General features: G+C 37.5%; 1 protein-coding gene across 1 annotated transcript in view; it reads right to left on the bottom strand.

The window, feature by feature from the left end:
- Positions 1-7,101, bottom strand: part of DIAPH3 (diaphanous related formin 3) — a 188,135-nt gene extending 181,034 nt beyond the window's left edge. Inside the window, exons 1-2 of the mRNA XM_050333988.1 lie at positions 6,968-7,101; positions 3,537-3,641 (exon numbers count right to left, since the gene is read on the bottom strand). Coding sequence (XP_050189945.1) covers positions 3,537-3,641; positions 6,968-7,078 — 216 coding nt within the window. The 5' untranslated portion in view covers positions 7,079-7,101. The remainder of the gene's footprint in view (positions 1-3,536; positions 3,642-6,967) is intronic.
- Between the last annotated feature and the right edge of the window lie 8,078 nt (positions 7,102-15,179).

Here is a 15,179-nt window from a genome sequence, read left to right as displayed (position 1 = left end):
TTTTCTCGGTTTTCTTTATGGATCTTCCCAGCTCGTCTCGGCATAGATAAGATAGCGAACTAACTACAGACAAAATGACCACACAAACTCCTAGCATCCTTCATGACAAAGTATTTAACTAAATGTTAGAAGAGCTCTCCAGCTAGAAATTTCAAGAAGCCTCAGAAATTCTGCTGGCAGCTCCTGCTGTGCATAGACTTCTTGATAAGCACTACTTGTATGCCTAAGCATATCGATTAATGTCCTGGGTGGAAAATTTGTCATTTCCAATGACTTCTCCCAGCAGTTCATGTTGTAAAATTGCTTTTTTTTTTTTTTTTTTTTTAATGCAGTCATATACGACAGTTACATAAGCTATATAGACAGGACATACGGTTAAGATGGTTAGAAAATATTTTTGAAGGAATTTAATATAATCAATAGTAATGTGTACAGTGGGAAGGTCACATGGGACAAGAGCCCAGATAGACTATAAGAATCCACTAGAACAACATTTCAGAGAGCTTCATGTGACCCATCTGAAGACAGAGTCACAAGCAATGGAGACTCACACCAATATCCATACAGTAACCAGTCATCCTGTTTCAGACTCAGTTCCCCACCTAAGCGCTACCCTATGCAATAAACTGAACGTCTGTACAACATACCCACAGTGCCAAGTATCACTTGTTCATAGTTATGCCAAGGTTCTGCAACATAATAAGAATGTGATACATCTGCCAGTGCTTAAATAAAATGAGAGCTGCATTTGGTACCAATTGTGAAACTGATTATATTAGCTATATTTCAGCATAGGAAAAGCTGCTTAAGTTCAAAATGCTCAAGCTAACTGAGAAACAGGAAACATCTTGAGGCATCAGTGCCTCTAGAAATCTAATTGCTCAACTGAAGAACAACTGGTCTGTGAGCAGATGCAGCATGAAGTCAGCATTAATTAATCTAGTTAAAACATTACAAGGAGTAATGTGAACAACAGAAACAAAATATTGAGAAGAAAACTCACTTTAAAAAGCCAGTTTATGTGGGTTTTGAACATATGAAACAGCAAAACTTATGGCAGAGGAACACGATAACAATGCTGTTTTATTTCCACTTGAGTATTAAGTCCATAAAATGGAATTTTCCTTTTAAAACTTTTCTTTTATGCAAGAATTACTGTGGAAAGAGGTGTGTTTTATGAATATTGGAAAGGACTTGTGCATTTCTAAGAAACACAAATCCTAATACTGAGTCAATGGTGAAGCTTTGATTATAGTAAAGCCCAGTTTGATGATCAGAGGCTATTCCATTTTCAGTGATTCATTAGAGGTACAGTCTCTGTTCTTCATTTTAATAGTTTTTAAAATGATAACTGCTTTAAATGAAACTGCTCAGTACTATGCATAACAGTTATGAGTGAGGATATTTGTCCCAATACAAATATACTATAGCTTAGTATCCATCTCCTTCAAGTTTGAGAATTATGAAGTACCAAAAGAAGTTACTGTAGTATCACTACTAGAAAGAGAGTGGGATGGGATTAGTTGTATGCAACAGGAGCTATATGGCACTTCACCTCTTCTGCAAAAGCATGACAACCTTTCATGAAGTCAAGGAAAACCAGAAGCTAGCCAAGTACTCTGCGTGTGCAGTGCACTATTCTCTCTAGACTGCGAAGGCACTCAGACAGTCCAATGAACTTGAGACATGAAAGCCCATGCCAGGAATAAAGAGTTTTCAAGTGAGAGGGAAGGAATTTCCCATCACAAGAGCTTCAGCAGTAATCTGAAATCATCTGCAGCTTTAGTGTATCAAACATCTGAATCTGTGTCTCACAAAAACAGTTCCTCGCAGTTATGTAACAGGTGAATGTAACTTCCAGTAAGGACACAACCACAGAAACAGAGTTCAGGAAAGACAAGTTTCCCTGAATGGATTTCCCACAGCAGAAAGGGGAATACATGGGCTAGCAGCAGAGGATGGGAACAGAAAGATAAAAAATGCTGTTGAGAGCTTCAGGAAAACATGCAAGACGACAGGGTGTCAGAACAAATCACTATCCTGGGGGAGGAAACAGACCTGCCCCCTTCAACCGAGAACCTTGCACTACAGCATACTATATATATATATATGATATACTATATACATATATATGCACACACATACTATACTATGCTGCTTCGGGCATAGTGCAAGAACCTCCATTGCCAAAATACAAGTGTGATGACATCCAAAGACAAAAGAAAAATTATTTATGGCAAATGGCACTCAGAAAGAAGGATCAATGAAACCTGTTGTACAGGTTTCAGTTCTTTCCAAGTATTAAGTGTCAAGAAGCAAAAACATGAAAACCTTTCTCTTGAGAAAGAGAGCATTAACATCACCAAAATCAGGATGCTAAGATTCCAGCAATAGATGTGGATGCAGCAACTCTGCACAGCCAGTCATGTCATATTACTTTTAAGATCAAACAACTGAGGTTGTAGAATACATGTGGAGGTTAGGGGTGTCCATGATATATAAACCCTGACGTGATGTTTTGGGTAGATAAACTTCAAGAATGTTGTGAGATTTACTAGCCTGAAATTTCCTGATTTTTAGAGATAAAATATCTCTAAAAAAAACAAACAACAAAGCTAGACCTAATCTTCTGGTATTAAGGACCTGTTATGCTATGGAAGGACTAGTAGTTTGAAGAACTCATCCTAGTAAAACAATCTCCAGGCAATTTAGTCCTGCACTCGGCATGCCTACCTTTCTAAAAGTGCCAGAGCATTACACTAATAAAGTACATCATTTAATGTAGACAATAAGATAAATATCTGATCAAAATTTCTATATTTAATATTTAGTTATAATTACATACAGGCCATTTTTACTGATATCACTGGTCATGTGCAGCAGTGAAAGTCAAAGAATCAAACATATGAATTCCAAAACAATCAAAAGACCTGAGAACAGGATTAGTACTGCAGCATTTAGCACTGGAGTCAGTCCCCACTTTGCAAAAACTAAACAGTTCTTCTCATGCCAACTGAATCCTTAAACTGGTCCTTACATACAATTCCTTGTACTGCTTTAAAACAAGTAATTATCCCCATAAGTAAAACTGGGCACTAATTGGCTTTGTGCACAACATTTTCGTTATCAGCTATTACATAACATCACAACATGAATTCTGTATTGAAGTCAGGTATGAAAAAGGCTCATCAGTTCAGGAGTTTAATTGATTGAGAAGTTTAAACCATGCTAGAAAAAAAAGGTTCACACCAAACATTTGTAAGACGTTTTCTGCAGAATCTTTCTATCTCCACTAATAGTCACCTCTTTACCAAAAAGAAATGCTGTTTTGTGTACAGAAGACACACTTCAAATACAAGTGATTATATGCCATCATATCTTGTAAAATAATGAGATTGATATGAACATTTTTAACGTATATTATGAGAAACAGAAGTTGGTCAAAAGAATGTAACATGCATGCATCCTTTTTCTCTCCAGTAGGAAATAAGGTAATCATTAAGCCATTTTGGTACACTTCAGAGACATTTACTTACAGACTTTGAAGCAGTGCTAATATATTGCATCACCATTTCTTTTTTGGTATTAAAATCCTTTTCTCTCAACGGCATCTTCTTGTCTTCATTTAAATTCATATCTTCCTGGAATGGGAGAGGAAAAAAATACCATACAGTAACAGAGGGATTTAAATATGAGAGATTGATATAAATAAAATAAAGACACAAAAATATAAACTTAGGCAACTGAAAGCTGTTATACAAAAAACTTTTCGTAAGTTATTAATCAAAATCATAAATATCTTTATCCATCTTCCCTCGCAACCTCAGCTCAGACTGAAAAAAACACAGTCAGCTATTCTGGGATTAACAAGTGCATCACAACCATTATTAGCACACTCCTCTTAGAAATGACCTAGTTTCAGACAATGTAATAAACTAAAGAAAAGCATTATTAACACTTCCCAAAACATTTATAAATGTCCTCAAACCAGTATCTTAGGTATTTTTAATGTCAATTTTAATTTGTTCCATAATTCTCTTCCTCGGTTCCCAAACACTTAATCCTGGGCAGCAGAATCTGTTTTACAGTGAGAGTAGTTCAGAAAATAATGTGCACCTTTGCAATATGTAAGGCCCACATTCTTAAAGATTTGATCATTAAATCAACACCTTCGACTGTTTTCAAAACTCCATGTTAATTCATTCACTCCAACATAAATCTAGAGGTCAAAAAGAGCAGAGATTCTACACTCAAAGCCACACAAAAAATTAAAAATATTTTTAAGGAACAATTAACAATTTTGGCACTCACATATACAAGCACATACTGTGTACATTACCCAAGCTTAGTAAGAATTACTGTAGTTATTTTCAGCTGAGACTCATGAGGTGAATCCCCACCAGCTTTGGCAGGAGCAATGCTACAAAATCAGTGAGTAACCATCTCGATATCAAAGTTATTTCACCTAGTCAGAAATCAACCACCACAGACAAGCCTTAGAATTTATACTACACTGAAACTTAGGTTTCCTGTCTTACAGTAGTGTTCATATTGAGTAGAATAGAATCAAGCACAGCTCCTTGAAACATTTAGTTTTGTATAAATCCAAGCTGTGAGAAGCCATTGCAGAAAATGCGTAACTCACGTCCTGATTTCAGCTTGGATAAAGTTTTGGTGAACTTAACTTGATCAAAGAGAGAAGCTTTTCACATTATCCTACAGCAGTTGTAAAGTTCATTCTTCTGTTTAAAGCAGTTTCTTTCAGACTTGCTCTTTTAAGTGATTTGAAAAGTAACTTCTCAATTTAAATAAAAATATCTAACTTCTAATAACAAAAAAACCCAAGAACTAACAAGCCTATCACCACAAACTGCATTCCATAATCCTAGATATAACAGCAAGGTAATTTATAGGAAACATTCTGTGTTTGTAGTTAAAAGTAATTTCTTTGTTCTTGTTTTTAGCAAATGAAACATCATTAAAACAATTGATTTAAACCAATTAGAAGTATTCAGCAATGCAAGTGGCAAGTCAGTTGTGCTTGAAAAATATTTCAACTCCACCCTTTTATTCCTTAAATAATTGAAATATATTCTACAGATGAATTTTCCTCTTGAAAAATAACCATGCACCATTTCACATGGATATCTTCCTAATAGTACTCAAGGATGTTAATTATTAGCTTTAACTGTCTGGTGTTATGAGCTCTTTCATAATTTTTGCTATCAAAACCACACAGGATGCCACTGCACAGAATATTGGGGCAAGAAAGCAGTATGCATCCAGAAAAACCCAAAGTGTAACATAACACATTTAGTAAACCTTCAGAATTTAAAAACTTCTCCCTTCAATACTAATACATTAACTATTTTTATTTTGTGCAAAATTAGCTCTAAAAGCCTGGCTACAACATTCACCAATCCACCCTCCCCAAATCACTTAATTTGATCAGAACAGCAAACTATAGGCTACAATATATAATTAGCTATGTAATCTACTGTGACTAAACTAGCTTTAATTCCAGTCCATTCAAATGTGGATAATCTGAAAAATCCCTTCTGTAGTACATGTTATAGATAAAATAACACTGATAAAGTAGCTTATCTAATACAGTTTAAGTACTTTGTTATTCAATGAAACCAGGAAAGCATTCAAATTTTCCAGATGTCATCATTAACATATTTTTGTGAAGTAGTTTTAAAATGGGAATTAATTACTTCAGGATCCATGAATATAAGCACTTCTATTTACCTAGACACACAATAGTAGGTTTCCGAGAATTTATTGAAAGTTTCTATTTTTTATGGTATAGTATTAACATCACAGACTATCCTGTATCAGAATGTCTGTGGGATGGCGGAGAAATACAACCTATACACCGAGGGGTGTAGAGTGGGAGGTACACCTTCAAGTTTTATAAAAACTGTCCCATTTCCTAACATTTGAGTAGTTGTGATTCACCATGAAATTTCTAAGAAAAGCAAGACACCAAGGTATACCAATAAAAACAGACCATGTGAAAAAGAGTAGCAGTACAGAAGTTGATAACACAGTTAATTATTCCTCTCCTTCACCAGCTTAACCATGTAAATCTAGAATGCTATCTCTTAAAGTTCTCCAGAGTTCTACAAAAGCATCATCAAATCTAAGTTGCCATTACTGAGTAGCAGGAATTACAAACTCCACAAAGGTACTTCTCTCATAGCACATTTAATTTCCTCCACATCCCTGCCTCTGGTAGTCCCTTTGCGTTTCTTGAAAGTTACTTGTTACTTGCTGTGAGGCAGAGAAAGAAATAATAATCTAGGCATTGCTCTCCTTGTTAATGTTCCCTTGTGCTCTTCAGATTGCAGTCACTCTTTTTCTCATGGCCATTCCATGTTTAGTTTTCAATTGCCCAAAATGTCATCATCATGATAAAAAAATTCAATCTACTGAGGTGGTACCAATGCCACATGACCTTCGTGACTGCTCTTTTGTAGCACAGTAACAATGACAGCTAAGGAAAGAAGCAAATTTGAGACTGTATTTGCAGACAAATGCTGCTTTGGAGGCAGAAACTTTAAGTCTTTATTTTGTGCAAGAGTGACATGGAATATAAATTCAGACCAAAACCCTGCTGTGACATTTCGAGGCATAAAATCCCTTTGTGAAAGTTTCAGGTCATCTTAAAAGGAAGCAGCATTCCCCATTTCTTGTTCCTCCTCAAAATGTGTTGCATAATCTCACTTCCAATAATTAGAAACCTTTAATTTCCATTTTAAATAAACTTGGAGCAAAAGTTTGCAGAAATAATTCCAATACTTTATTCCCTGAGAAACACCGTAATAATATAATTACAACGAACAACACCTACAATATTAATAATTCATGTAAAGATTAGAACACCTGCACAAAAGAGAGCTCTGCCTATCAGTTAGCCACATTGTCATTCTTTAAGTAAAAGCAATGAGTGTAAGACTCTTACCATCATTTTTTCAAACAGTGCTATGATTTCTCTTTCCGACAGGGGTTTTGGAGGAAAATCCTCTGGATCCATAGATGTGGATGACCAATCCGTAGAATGTGACTGCTTCATATGTGGCAGAGGAGGTCTTTCTTTTTTACTTTTTGGAATTCTAATACTGGCAAATCTATCCAACTGAAAACATAAAAGGTATAACATATCACATATTATTTCCATTTTATACAACCCTAATTAACATATGTGTTCTTGGAAGCTAAACATCCTTATTTTTCTGTGGTAGCTTGCCTGCTATTTAAGTGTCTTATTTTTGAGGGTTTTCCTAAAGATACATATAACAGTCAGTGGCCTTAGCACTTGAGTTAACAGACCAGAATCCCATTACGTTATAGAGAAATCATGCAGAACATGACAATTTTACAGAAAGTTTGGAGGAATAGATATCTACAAAACCAATTTATGAAGAATTCTTTCCAACCATTACATGAAGAATGTAAGAAAGCAAGCTGATTTATACCAAAAACATAGTTTAGAAATTGTTTTTGTCACTCTGAAACAGCTGTACTCCTGACACGGCAACAGAGTACATAGATATGCAAAGAAACTACTTTTTATTAAAAGACGAGTTAGCATAACTAAGCCACTGTTCTATTTATTTTTAATTTCCATCATGTTATACAAAATTTAGTGCCTTTCTTTGTTCCAATTATTTAGAAATTCATTTCGGAGAAGCATAAAAAACATCAACTCCTTTATTAATGCTAAGTAGGATACACTTATGATTTCATGAATAATCCTTATGACTAATCAACAGCACAAGTCAATTGCTCTGGTTTTACCCTTTCAAGAGACAAAAAAAACTCCTTCAGAAAAGTGGTTTGGGTTGTGGGGTTTTTAACTGGTTAGATCTTTATCAACTTTTCCATAAAGACTTGCAAGTGAAGCTTCACACATTTTCAGTGCTAGAGCTTATGTGTTTTAATGTACACACAAGGACCAACAACGCAAAAGCAGCTGACATGTAATGAGATGCACTAAATCTTAATCATCTTTGTAGCAGCCTTTTGAACAGATGTGAACACCAGTATAACACTTGTCAACACAGAAGAAAGTTACAGTAGAATTTGATGCATAAGAGATTTTGAAAAAGATTTCAACCATATCAATAGACTTATATCTTCAAATGCTGTGCAAAAATATTCTGAGGCTTCAATATATCTTTAAGATAAGTATCTTGAGTTATCGTTTAACAAGTACATCAAAGATACCAAACTAAATGGCAAGTAAAATTATTATAGCATCTGTGGAATTAAGATCAGAGAGAGCAAATAAAATTAGTAGCAAAAATTGAGTACAAGTGTTACACTTTAGTCAGAGCAAGAATTGACTATCAGTCATCCAAGAAGAGAGGTATAGAAGAAAATCAAAAAGACTTCAATTTTTCCTGTTCAAAATTGAAAAGGAACAGTTTTTGGAACATAGAAACAGATCGTAAGCCACTTACATACAGATGGTTGTAGAACATGCAAAAGCAGGGAATTAATATAGCATAAACATAAAAGAGCTCAGCATGGATGATGGTCCCATCAAGCCAGCAGGCAATGAGGAAAACACACTCTACAGGAGTAATTACATAGGCAAGACCCAGGAAGAAAGAGAATGCAACAAAAGCAAAAGAGAGAGTAATATCAGTGGAAGTGAAATACAGAGTCATCAGTGGAAAAAAACATCCTACATCTTGACTAGAAAGCAATTTCCCTTTCTGCCTTTACATTCAGAAGTCTACGGTAAGCACAGGAGTATGAAGCCAGAAATGCAAACTGAAATGACTAGACTGGAATTGCACAAAAATCATATTACACAAGATTTTCCCTCTAAAGCAATGGCTTTCACAGAACACTGATGAAAGGCAGCCTTCCTTCTCCAAAAATGAGTTTGCCCGGAGCTTCTCAGCCCCACATCTTCACTATGACGTACATAACCTAAGAAACAAACCATTATATTTGAAGATGGTTCATACACGGATTAGAAGTACATGAAAAGCGAAGACACTAGGGCTGAAATAACAGATTTCAGCCCCTGAATCAGTCAACAGAGAACAAACTAAGTTTTAGAGAGCTGTGCCCTACACTCCTTTTTCAATCTCACCTGAAAAATCTCACTCCCTTCCTTACAGTCTGTGTTCCCCACGTGTCTCCTCTTCCTTCTCTGGCTCCATACAGCAGCAGCAATAGCAGTTCTGGCCAGACAAACCACACTCGTCTCTGCCATGAAATTGCCCATGGAGTACCAGAGTTTCACTATAAACAAACACCACTAATTCAGGGGTGAGAGCCCATTCCTCCTTGAAAAGGAATATTTCAGTTGTTCTCATTTTTAAGTTATGTTTTGATTTTAGCCTCCTCTTGAATGTCAGACTGTATAGTAGATGTTTTACATCATTACACATCAGGCCATAACATTAGCATTCCCTCTATTCTACAAATCCTATACCAATTGTCCTAGAGGAGGAAAGCACACTCTTGGAATATATTTAATCAGGCAGAACATGTAAGACAAATTGAGATAGTAGGATTATAAGCACATTTAAACACGCATCAAACTAATTACTTTGGATAATTTAAAACAATGCCATCTTAAAAGAAGTTTCCCAAACATTAATAAAAGGAAATTCACAACAAGACTTGCACAGTAGTACAGTGTGGATATTGTACATATACTTCCCTCTTGAATTATACATTGATAGTGCTTCAAAAAAGTTAATACCTCTCAATATTCCATACAGGCAAATAATTTCATGGTCCACAGAAAGCACTATACAGAAAGAATAGAAATTTCATTGCTTGGGTGTAATGAAAGCTACCACTGATGCTGCTGGGGATCCAAGTGCACAGAAGAGGAAAGGGCAAAAAAAAATTCAATAATCTTCCATGTTACAAAACATTTTAAATCAGGCTGACCAACGGGCAATAGCTAAGCTTAGCTCTGATACAAAGTTTCACTGCAGTTTAAGGCCAGTTTGACCTTGTATCTTCTCTAAAATGTCTGCCTTTCTTTTTGTATTTATTTTACCAATAAGTACATATAGAACCATCCAGGAACAGTGCTTGAGGACAATAAGAATAATAGCTGTATGAGCCAAAATGAAGCAACCATCACAGGATGAATGGTAAAGTTTTATTTCCTTCTTATTTCATATGCTCGCTATTATTCCACTGAGAGCCTATGAAATAAGAAAGTGATTTTACTCACACACCATGGCCCTGAAAAAACAAAGCAATCCACAATACAAACTTTCTGGGTCATAACACTTTCTGATCAGGTCCCTAGAGAGTACATCTATTTGTGCTCTCATTTGGATCTTAGTGAAGACTTCTTATATGATTCTCTGTAAGACAATAGCATCTATTGAACTTACACACTACATAGTGCAGGAATTAATGGATTAGTTACCGCTAGACTATTTGTTGGCCCTACAGCTTATCAAGACATAACCTCATAACAGAGCTCCTATGCATGCAGGAATGCCACCCTGTGTCCCTCATCTCCCCCCTAATAACCACATAAAATCACCTATTGCTATATTAAGAAATTCCTCAAAAATAAAATCCAGAACATGCTTGAATAAAAACACATTCATTATCACTGAAAATGATGGCCTTGGCAATGGCATGTGATGCCCCTTCTTCTTCATCCTCTCTGCCCTCTCCTACCTCCTTGTCCTCCTTGATCATCTTTGCTAAAGCTTTTTTACAGGGTGACTTTCACGTACATTTTTTCTGCTTGTATACAGTAGTGACACTGGCACATGATGTTGCTCTGCATCAGTGGCAATGTTTGTTGCCAGGGTTGAAGTAGCCACAATGTGTGTCGCAGTGGCTGGAGTAGCTGCAGGGCCTGTTGTTGTCATATTGTCAGAACCAGAGACATTCATTTACCCCTGAAGGTACTGAGAATATTGAACATGGCTCAAATATGCCTGGGCCACACCCCGACACGTTGCAGTGATTTGGGTCATCTCTGGGGTGCCAGAGCACACTTTTTTCAAATATTTTACTAGTTTTTCTGGATTATGCACTTGTTCAGAGGTGAGGTGCACACATATTGGAGGTATCCACTGCCCTAGATACTGGCCTATACTATCCCATAGACCCTGCCACTCCAAACTATCCAGCTTTTGGGCAGATCTCTGGATGATGTTGTCAATTAACAGTCTGACCTTAAACAAGACTTGAACTACATGCAGCAACATTCTGACTCTTAGAGAAGGCTTCTAGAATTGTTACGGTTTAACCTAAACTATTACTAGAAGCTGAATAGTCTTTCTTCCCCACTCCCATTCTCATTGACATATATATATATATGGACTATCAAGACATTGATGATGTTCACTAAGCACAATCCATCAGGAGAGTTCTGATATGAAATACACAGGTACAAAATATTTATTTCCTGACTGAAGGTATAAAGCCAAGAGAATTGCTTATAGCTTTTGCTCTTTCTCCAGGTGTCCCTCTTACTCTGCCTTACAAATATATAGGACAAGAAAGTACTTGCCACCCTCAATTTTCAAGTTCACCTTTTTGCCTGCCTGCTATTTATATACTCAGTAAACACAATTTCACATCAAAAAATCTGCTCAAATACTACAGCATAGCTCAATCTCCCAGACATTTTGCCAGTCATTTTAGTTACAGAAACCAACAGCTCAGTCATGAAAGTCTGCTCCAACACCCTGATGCTGACAAATGATAAAGACTTAGCAGAACATTAACCACATAGGAAGGAAGAAAGGAGAACATAAAGTGGAACAAATCCTGTGTCTTCATCTGAAGTTAGTATTATTCTCAGTAGATGGGAAACAGACAGGAGAAATTGGGTTGCAACAATTTATTTCAGTATCTTTGGAACGTAAAGCAACCTGCTCTTTTCCCTTACTAGCAGAAATACTTCATAGAAGATCAAAGTTACTTCCAGTGACTGAGTCAAAGACCTCTTAAAATTTTTTTCTTACTTGAAGCTCCAGAAGATTAAAAAGGTATAGCCTTCCTTTGACAGTCAAATTGCTCTACAAGATTAACTTTCCTACTATGTGAGAAATTCCACTGGTAGCAGTAGAGCTTTAGGAAGAGCAAGACTTGCATAAACCAAGGTACACAGCAGAATCCCTTTGATTAGATGACTTCTTATTCCTAACATGCTCGATCTCACAGAGATGATTTCATCATTCTAGAATTTAGACTGGTGCACAGTCACATCTGAAATAAGCACACAGTATTTCACTCTTGTGAATTTTGTTTCACTATATACTGAAAATTATACAGCCTTTCTTATCTTTAAAGCAGTTGCTACAAAATCAGTATAATTTTAAGCCATAAAGAATTTTATTATGCTTTTCATTTTTGTCTACATAAGATAACTTTTAATAAAATTCTGTTAACATGCAGGTTTTCTTAACCTTTATGAGCCTTACAAAATATTTGGAGCTGCTCTCTCTGCCAACCCTGAGGAACATGTACCAGGCAACTGCACCTCAGGAAGCAGAAAATCCCCTACCCTCCCCCAGCAGGCAGGAGGGGACATAAGAAACGGGGGTAATGGAGTTAAGTCCCTGCTCCAGGTGAATCCCCTCCTGGCCCACAAGGAAAGCTGCCCCAAGACACCTGTTGTTTGTTAATTGAGAAGGGCTGGTGGGTGATACGGTGCATGGTGGTCATTTTGAGCCCAATGACCACAAGTTCTCCCTTTTGGGTGAAATTAAGGCAGGGTGCCAGCAGAAATCCATCATGGACTTATGGCAGGCAGACTTTAGCCTGTTTAGGACATGGACGGACAGAGTCCCTTGGGAGTCAATCCTAAAGGGTAAAGTAGTCCAGGAAGGCTGGACATCTTTTAAGAAGGAAATTTTAAAGATACAGGGGCAGGTTGTTCCCATGTGTTGTAAGACAAGCTAGCAGATAAGAAGACTTGTATGGTTAAATAGAGAACTTAGGGCATAACTCAGGAAAAAAAAAAAAAAAAAAAAAAAAGGAGTGCATCACCTCTGGAAGGCGGGGCAGGTAACTCAGGGGGCCTACAAAAGATGTTGTGAGGTTATGTTACGTAAGGAGAAAATTAGAATGGTCAAAACCAAACTGGAACTGCGGTTAAAGACAACGAAAAAAGTTTCTATGAATACATTGGCAGCAAAAGAAGGGCTCCAGAGAGCCTCTATCCTTAGTGGGATAACAAGAAGGCCAAGGTACTTAATGCCTTCTTTATCTCAGTCTTTTATGCCAAAACCAGTTGTGCTCAGGATACCCAGTTTCCAGAGCTGGAAGTTAGTGATGGGGAGGCAACTGAAGCCCCCATAATCCAAGAGGGAAATGGCTAGTGATCTGCTATACAAATTACACACCCATAAGTCCATGGGTCTGGAGGGAATGCACCTGAGAATAATGAGGGATCTGGCAAAATAACTCACCAAATCACTTTCAATCATTTACCAGCAATCCTGGCCATCTGGAGAAGTCTCAGTTGACTGAAAATTAGCAAACATAAGGCCCATCTACAGGAATGGTCAGAAGAACAATGCAGGGAACCACAGACCTGTCACACTAATCTGGTTACCAAGGAAGGTCATGGAACAGATCATCCTGAGGGCCATTGCATAGAACGTACAGGACAACCAGGGAAACAGCCCAGCCAACACTGGTTTGGGAAAGGCAGATCCTGCTAGACCAACTTGATCTCCTTCTATGACAATGTGACCCATTTAGTGGATGAGGAAAAACTGTGGATGTTGCCTCCCTAGACTTCAGTAAAGCTTTTCACACCATCTCCCACAGCACTCTCCTGGAGAAACTGGCTGCTCATGGCTTGCACAGGTGCATTCTTTGCTGGGTGAAAAATTTTGGATGGCTGAGTCCAGAGAGTGGTAGTGAATGATGCTACATCGAGTTGGTGGCCGGTTACAAGTGATGTTCCCCAAGGCTTAGCACTGGGTCTAGTCCTGTTTAATATCTTCATCAGTGATCTGGACAAGGGGATTGAGTGCCCCATCAGTCAGTTCACGGATGACACCAGTCTGGGTGAGAATGTTGATCTGGTGGAAGGCAGGAAGGCTCTGCAGAGGAACCCGACAGTTCTGACCGATGGGCTGAGGACAATGGCATGTCGTTCAATAAGGCCAAGTGCTGTGTCCTGCACTTTGGTCACAACAACCCCATGCAGTGCTGCAGGCTGGGGACAGTGGCAAGAAAGCTGCCCAGTGGAAAAGGACCTGCAGGTGCTAATCAACAGCTGCTTGAACATGCACCAGCAGTGTGTCCAGGGTGGACAAGAAGGGCAATGACATCCTGGACTGTATCTCAAATTGTGTGGCCAGCAGGACCAAGTGAAAGGAGATGGCCTTAAGTTGTGCCTGGAGAGGTTCATATCAGGTATAAGAAAAAAAAATTACTGAAAGAGTAGTCAGGCATTAGAATAAGTTGCCCAGGGAGGTGGTAGAGTCACCATCTCTGGAAGTGTTCCCAGATGTGCACCAGGCACCCAGATGTGGCACTTGAGGATATGGTTTAAGGGTGGTTATGGTGGTGTTATGTGGACAGCTGGACTAGATGATCTCGAAAGTCTCTTTGATGATTCTGTGATTCTTGGAATGTGGAGCACTTGAGATAGAAAACAGACTTGCTTCCACAGTGATCTTCAAGGCAGATAATGTCTCAGGTACATAGTTGCCACTCCTCAGTGAAGAAAGAATATGATTCCTGTCTCTATCATTTCTAAACAAACAAGCTAAAAGAAGCACATGTTGACTGTGTAAAAAGTAAGGTGTTTCTGAATTTAATAAGGATTTGTCACTAAAAACAGACTATTCATCAGCATCTCACAAATAATCCAATACAATTCAAACATTGAAAAGCAGTCTGCATATTAGATTCTCAATATGTTGCTAATTTACCTAAATTTAAAAGCAAAACAAACCATTTCTGGTCACCATTACAACTGTTTGTAAGAAACAGGCTAGAAATAATAAAATATAAATACTTCATAAAGCATAATGCAGCAGAAAGCAAGTTAATATGCAAGTAAATGCCCATGACAAGAAAAGAAATATTTCATTCAAAGCTACTAAATCAAGTAATATTAAACCTTAGATTTCTTAATCTTCTCTTACTACAAATTTCATCCTTGTCACAAAAGGAATTTTGAGTAAATACATCTGCCAGTTTTC

This window comes from Myiozetetes cayanensis, unplaced genomic scaffold, assembly GCF_022539395.1.
Source record: "Myiozetetes cayanensis isolate MyiCay16 unplaced genomic scaffold, myiCay2020 scf5-8, whole genome shotgun sequence".
Lineage (NCBI taxonomy): Eukaryota > Metazoa > Chordata > Aves > Passeriformes > Tyrannidae > Myiozetetes > Myiozetetes cayanensis.
The sequence above is the reverse complement of the archived record's forward strand: the minus strand, read 5'-3'. Positions and strand labels throughout refer to the sequence as shown.